The following is a 7,499-nucleotide window of genomic DNA, read 5'->3' as shown; positions in this document are numbered from 1 at the left end:
GGGTTCGAGTCTCTTAGGAAATGCTGCTCGGAAAAACACTGTGGATCAACGCATTTGGGCAGGAAGTGACCGAAAGGATGTTCCTTGGCAAATTCTTTGCAGCCGTGTATAGCAGCTCCCCCTACGTGTTGCCGCTAGCGAGTAGTACAGCCCAATTTGTGCGTGTGTTCGGGACTACGAGGAGTATGCCGCACTTCCGGCCAGGTCGCCGGATATCCGTCGAGTGACCCTTACTAGTCCTTCTTAAACCTCAAGTGGAGTAGCTACCCTTGTTGCTCTTGTTGAATCCCAAACCGGCTCCCGACATGGGACTAGAGGACGAAAGAAAGATGCTCACTGGATCCGGAGACCCCAAAGAGGTAAGGCTACGAGGCGGCTGGCAGGCCCGGGCGGGACCTAGCTCACCAAAGCATCTCCCGGGGCGCTCTTAGTCCGGGTTTACAGCCTAGGGTTTGCGGGGTCCAGAGAGGTGGTTTCCGCTCCTTCTCTTCAGAATTCTTTGGTTGACCTTGGACAGATTAATAGCTAGTCTTTCTCGGGGTTGGCTTCCCCATTCCACGAATGTGAAGGTGTAACGGGAGTTTATAATGCTGCACTGATAAACTTGTGTAAACAAATAAACCCCCTCAGTTTTTTGAGGTTCTAATTTGATAAATGTTTTGAGGTTCTAACTTGATAAGTGCGTGAAGCAAAAGACCAACGTTAGTCTTTACGTAGCGTAGGTCAGGAATTTCTGTTTATGGAGATTTCGGGGACCCTAGTCTTCGGAATACTAACACTTTGGAAAAGTGATTTCAGGAGTTGGGGTGTAGCTTCACGGTAAAGCGCTTGCCTAGCATGAAGAAGCCCTGTATTCGCTTCCCAGCATCTCCAACAAAAAGTAGTTCTTTATCTTTTGGGATGGAGATGGCTGAGGACTTGTGTCTTTGGGGACAGTTTAAGAATGTGTAGTGTAATTCTGTGGTGCAAGAGGGAGCTCTTTCCCACGTTGAGTATCATTGTGATAAATATTGGCTGCTTATGTTCTGAGTGCTTTATATGCACTAAGATGTTTAACTTGCACGGTTTTCCCATGAGGTAAATATCAGGTACATTATATATTTTTGTCATTTTTATTAGATGAGGCAGCAAGCAAGGAAGTTTATCTTGTCTGAGGGCACACAACTAGCAAGACAATGCAACTGGAACTCCAATACAAATGTCCTGGCTTGAGAGCCAGAGCTCCAGCCCGAGACTCACTTTGCTTCCATTTCCTGTGCATTTGTCCTGTCTATGTCAGGACAAGCCATCGGGGCTTAATGGATTTGGAATTAGTTGGAAAATTACTTACCCCTTAATTTTTTCTAGTCTTTAATTTTCAGAAAGTGCTGGAGCGAGGCTCGGAAAGTTTAACAGGATACCACAGCAGAATATAAGTTTTAAAATGAAGAAAGTTGGGCATGGTGGTCCGTGCCTTTAATCCCAGCACTCGGGAGGCAATGGCAGGAGGATCTCTGTGAGTTCAGAGCCATCCTGGTCTTCATATCAAGCCCCGTGACAGCCACGACTATAGAGATCCTGTCACAAAAACCCAATAAACCGACAAATCAAATAGTAAAATGAAGAAAGTTAATTTTATGAAAGATCCATAATGAGTGGAGATAAAATCCTTTTATTCAGTGTGACTTTGGATTTTCTCATTGGGGGAAACAGAATTAATTAGACCTGTATTTGGATTTGTTTCGCATGGTGTTTTTAGCACATTAGTGTTGTTATAGTAATGCTAATTGGGAAATGACACAGTTGTCTTGCTTCTAGAATGCTAATTTCAGGTGTTTTCCCCGATTTTATTTTTACTTTAAGTGTATATTTGTGTTTTGATTATATGTATACCTTTGCACCATTTGCAATGCCTGATGCCCTCTGAGACCATAAGAGGGCACTAGATCCTCTGGAACTGTGAGCAATCATGTAGGAGCTAGGGAGAGCCAGGGTTTTTTGGAAGAGAGACAAGTGCTCTTAACTGTTGAACCATCTTTTGTGAGCATGTATAGGTGTTGGTGTGTGCATGCGTCTGTCTGTAGGTCCTTTCACATGGGCTCCTGGGATCAACCTCCGGTTGTCAGGCTTGGTAGCAAGCAATTTTACCTGATGGTTTTAGGGCTTGGACCCAGGGCCTCAAGTATTCTAAGCATGCTCTTTACCACTGAGCTCTGATGTCAGAGGCTCTTTTTAGGGGGAATACTTTTTCTTTGTGAATTTTTAAAAATAGTTTATTTTTATGCATACAACTGTTTTACCTTGATATATGTGTCTGGAAGATGGTCTTGGATCCCTTGGGACTGGAGTTAGAGATGGTCTTGAGATGACATATGAGTGTTAAGAGTCAAATCTGGTGGGTCTGGAGTGATGGCTCAGTGGTTAAGAGCACTGGCTGTTCTTCAGTTTTCAGCAAGCACATAGTGGTTCACAACCATCTATAATGCCCTCTTCTGTCTAATCTAATGATCTAATGCCCTCTTCTGTCTGACATGCAGGTATACATACAGATAACCACTCATATACTTAAAATAAATAAATCTTTAAAAAAGAGAGTCAAAGCTGGTTCTTTTGCAAGAACAGCAAGTTCTCTTAGCTACTGAGCCATCTCTTTCCCTTTAATAAATTCTTGTTTTATTTTGTTTTGTTTTTTTTAAATCCCCCCTGCCCACCCACTCCAGCCCTGCTAGCAAAGAGGGCATCAGAACCCATTACAGATGGTTGTGAGCCACCATGTGGTTGTTGGAAATTGAACTCAGGACCTCTGGAAGAGCAGTCAATGCTCTTAACCGCTGAGTCATCTCTCCAGCCCCTTAATAAATTCTTGAAAGGTGTTTTAAGAAACTTTACTTGATGAAAAACTAGAATCTATATTCTATGCAACATCTTTACATTTAGGAGAAACCTTGCCAATCATGTAAAGAGTAAAGAGCAGAGGTTACAGTTGAACCTCCTGTCCTCCACTTCTAGGGTACTGTCTTTCGTTAGGATTTGGGAAACATGATTGTTGAGCTCATTTCCCTGTGTGCCTTTATCTTCTCCCAAATGTGGATACCTGTATCTATAGCAGGCAGATCACTGTGCCATGCGCCAGATTTAGGACCTGTGCTCCAATAGGGAAAGAAAGGAAACTAGTTAAAAGTTATACACTGGAATTAGAAATAGATTATGAGGGGCCTGGTGTTCCCTTTTCTTATATTTATCTGCAAGTTAAAAGGCAGCGATTATAACTTGAAGTTGACTAAAGAAAGATTTAGGTTTGACCATATTCATATTCCAAATTCAACTTGAGAGTCTAGCAAAGGTGCTGGAGAGATGGTGCAGTGGTTAAGATCCAGTACTGCTCTTACAGAAATCCAAGTTCAGTTCTCACAATTGCCCATAGCTTCGGTACTAAGGCATCTGATGTCTTTGGCCTCTACAGGCACCTGCATTTTTATATGTATGTACACACATACACACCCCTGTAGTTAAAAAAAAAAAATGTGAAAATATTTTTAAGTTAGTTTTCCTCTAAACTTGGTTTGGGATATAAATAAAGTTTAGCTATTCTTTTAGTTACTATAGTTTTGAGACAGGGTCGTATATCATCCGGGTTGACTGGACTCAAGCTTGGACTCCTGGTCCTCTGCCTTTTAAGTGTTGGGTTTACAGGAGAGCACCTCACACCTGGTCAAACAAAGGCAGCTTGGTTTTGTTTTGTAGATAGATAGCTGGTGTCCCACTCTCCTGTTGACATCCATGCACAATCATACACACACCTACACCTGTGCACACATGTGCAAATGCTACACACACACACACACACCAACATTTTTATAAAAGTTGGGAAGGAAACTGGATATAGTGACTCATGTATATAATTTCAATACTTGGGAAGGGGAGGTAGGAGGTCTGTTACAAATATGAAGCCAGTCTGGGCTACAGTGAGACCATATCAAGCACAAATAAAAAATCACAGGGAAAACAAGGTTCAGAGCCTTGGTTCCTGTGGGGCAGAATGATGGAGGCAAGGTGAACAAGCTTGATCAAATTAAGGATTGGATAGTTTGAATAATTTCGGTGAGCTCTGAACTATGGTGCTGATCCCTTGTTGACCTTTGGCTCTGGATAGGGGTGATACAAAGTTGGTGTGTGAGATTTTTGCTTAAGAAAGTGATTTGGTAGATGGGTTTTAGATTGACACGTGAAAGGTATGTTCCCAGACAAATGTATATTTTCCCTAAAAATTAGCTAGTTCTGGGAAGGCAAGATTTAGCACTAAGATTGAAGCTAGGATGACGACATCATAAAATAATGTGACTGATACAGTCTCTTCATAATTATGGCATAAACGAGATTAGGGAAATGCATGTTACACGACTGCTGCTGACTTAGTTTTCTCTCCCTTTTGTAGGAAGAAGAGGAAGAACTAGTGGTAAGAGCGGCCTCCGGTTTGGAACTACCTTACCAGAATTGGAATCTGTGACAACTTGGGGAAATGCAGGGACAAGCCTTTAATACCTCCTGTGTAGTGAGCTGTGTGGGAGTGTGAGCCTTAGAAGTCTTGTCTAAGTCTGGGGCTTCTTCAGTCCTACCAGGAATCAGACAGCATCCTGAAGGCCTGGCACTCACCTGCTATGTGTGTTCAATAAAGAACTCTAGAAGGAAATTTTCTTAGTTAGTTCTCCACGTTTGCATTTTTCTGACTTTGCAAGTAGGGGGCCAGGCCTGATTCTTCCATAAGAGAAATTGAATCCTAATGCTGGGTTAAATGGTGCCCCAGTAGATCTGCTTCCTGCTTGACAAGGTTCCCTTTACTGCCTTGCTTCTCAGGTAGGACTGAGGCTCTCAGTGTATTCTGGCAATCTTGGAAGGGAGAAATTTGAAACTTCCTTATTGCTTAAGCATCAAAGAGCCAGGAGGTATTAAATAGGTTCTGCTTCTGGCTCTGCCTGCTGGCCTGGGTAATAACTCAGAGACAGCACCTTTATTTGTTGATTATACTGCCCAAAGACCAACTTGTTTATATTTAGTAGATGTCTCCCGAAGCTTCCATTTTGTTCCTTTCTCTCCCCCCATCCCCGTTTCTCATCAGGACCCCCTAACAACAGTGAGAGAGCACTGTGAACAGCTGGAGAAGTGTGTAAAGGCCCGGGAACGACTAGAGTTGTGTGATACTCGTGTGTCTTCCCGGTCACAGACAGAAGAGGATTGTACAGAGGAGCTCTTTGACTTCTTGCATGCACGGGACCACTGTGTAAGTCAGTCTGAAGACAGAAAGGGCAGAGCTAAACAGTGGCTATCAGTTTGAACAGTGTGTGTGCTCTAAGTAGATACATCTAACCATTTACTATAGGCTCATAATGTCAAGTTATGTGAGAAGCATTTTATATACATAGGTGTCCCATCTTTACCACATATGCTGGAGGTATCATCTTCTCCATTGTACATATTGAAACAGACTCCAACAGGGAAAAAAATGGCCTCCTAACATGCACTGTTAAATACTAAGGAAGCTGGATTTTATACATTGTTTTCTTTTAGTACTGGAGATAAAGCACGGGCCTTATGCATGCTAGGCAAATGTTCTATCTACTGAGATACACCACCAGCCCTGGACTGTATATTTAAAAAAAAAAAATGTTATTTTAAAATTAATTTTATGTGTATAGGTGTTTTGCCTGCATGTATGCCTGTGCATCATGTATGTGCCGAAAGTCCGTTTCTGTAACTGGACTTGTGGACAGTTCTGACTTGATATGTGGGTACTGGGAATGGAACCCAGGTCCTCTGAGAGCAGATAGTGTTCTTAACCACTTAGTGATCATCTCTCCAGGCTCAGATGTTATACTTTGAATAGTTTAATCTTTCTGTGTATATGTGCCTTCAGTGTCTTGTACCTAGTTGTTTGTATAGTTTTTTTTCTTTTTAAAGTAAGTTTGTGCTTCACTCTTTCATGTAACAATATTTTACATATACTACATACATGCAGAATTTGATAAGATTAGTTCTGTTAAAACTGGTTAGGGCTGGGCACTGGTGGTGACACCTTTAATTCTAGCACTAAAATTAAAGAGGAAGGAATTAGAATGAAAGAATTAGAGGAAGATTATCTGTCTGACTGTGAGGCCAGCCTGGACTCTAGAGTGAGTTTTAGGACAGCCAGAACTGCATAGGGGAACCCTGTCTGGAAAAACAAAAAACAAAACAAAACAAAACAAAAACAGAAAACCTGACTAGGTAAGCTAGGTGTAGTGGCTCAGATCTACTGCCATGAGTTTGAGGCCAGCCTTGGCTACATACTTTTAGTCCAGTCTAGGTTATAGAATGAGATCCTGCCTCAAAAACCAAGGACAATTGATTGGGTAGCCAACTTCCTGAGAATATATTCTATATGTAGATAGTAGGGCACTTGCCTAGTGAGGTCTGGGTGTGATCTCTGTAGGGGTAGAGTGTCTGAAGGGTAGTATGACATGTATGTCTGAAGACAGCTACAGTGTACTTATATATAACAATAAATAAGTATTTAAAAAAAAAAAAGAGTTAAGCAGGGATCTAGCATATGGCCACAGTTAACACTGAGCAGCAGTTCCATTCCCACATACATATCAAGAGAAATACAAAAAGTTTTAGATTTCTAGTAGGGTGGTGGCACATTCCTGCCAAGGTAATTGTAAAAACAGATTTGTGTGGTGATGTAGTGGAAGCTTGCAGGTGATTACATGCAACCTTTTTTTTTTCTTTTTTCTTTTTTTTTTTTTAAAGATCTATTTGTTTATTATGTATACAGTGGTCTGCCTGCGGGGCAGAAGAGGGCACCAGCTCTCACTATAGATGGTTGTGAGCCACTATGTGGTTGCTGGGAATTGAACTCAGGACCTCTGAAAGAGCAGTTGGTACTCTTAACTTCTGAGCCATCTCTCCAGCCCCTACATGCAACTTCTAAAAGAAGTAAAAGATAAAAAAATAATTCAGAGTTGCAGACAGGACAGTCAGGTACCCCGTGGGACTTCCTAGGACCTGCGTATGGATAACGTGCTGAAGAATGAGGGTCAAGACAGGAGCTCTACTGTTGAGGCCATGAAGGACCTGTGACCTGTGACATTAAAGCTAAGTGATGACATTATTTTTTTTTCTTGTCTAGGTGGCCCACAAGCTCTTTAAAAACTTGAAGTAAATGTGCAGACTCATCTGCCTCAGCCTTGTCACTGGGAATCAGGAACAGTTCCTTGTGGTGGTTCTGGACATAGCTTCTCTTCTGTGTAACTAGCAGTGACTTCATCTTAATAAACTCATCTGCAAACTTGCTATTTGTCCTTCCTTTGCCATACCCTTACTTTATTATATTTTAAATATTAAAAAAAATGTTCCCCCATAAACTTAAACCCACAGTATTGTACATGGTAAGCAAATGCCTCACCTTTCTATTTTATTTTGTAAGTTTTGCAAAATTGCACCTGTTGGTTCTCAATTTTTTTTTTTTTTTTTTTTTTTTTTTT

At 41.5% G+C, this 7,499-nt stretch overlaps 1 protein-coding gene across 1 annotated transcript; it reads left to right on the top strand.

Moving 5' to 3' along the window:
- Window positions 1-205: 205 nt before the first annotated feature.
- On the top strand, window positions 206-7,307 carry LOC110323660 (cytochrome b-c1 complex subunit 6, mitochondrial). Its single transcript, XM_021200995.2, has 4 exons — window positions 206-359; window positions 4,415-4,435; window positions 5,096-5,257; window positions 7,145-7,307. The coding sequence occupies exons 1-4, from the start codon at window positions 306-308 to the stop codon at window positions 7,175-7,177; spliced, it is 270 nt and encodes an 89-aa protein (XP_021056654.1). The 5' UTR covers window positions 206-305; the 3' UTR covers window positions 7,178-7,307.
- The last annotated feature ends 192 nt before the right edge of the window (window positions 7,308-7,499 follow it).

The sequence above is a fragment of the Mus pahari genome, chromosome 6, assembly GCF_900095145.1.
Source record: "Mus pahari chromosome 6, PAHARI_EIJ_v1.1, whole genome shotgun sequence".
Lineage (NCBI taxonomy): Eukaryota > Metazoa > Chordata > Mammalia > Rodentia > Muridae > Mus > Mus pahari.
The sequence above is the reverse complement of the archived record's forward strand: the minus strand, read 5'-3'. Positions and strand labels throughout refer to the sequence as shown.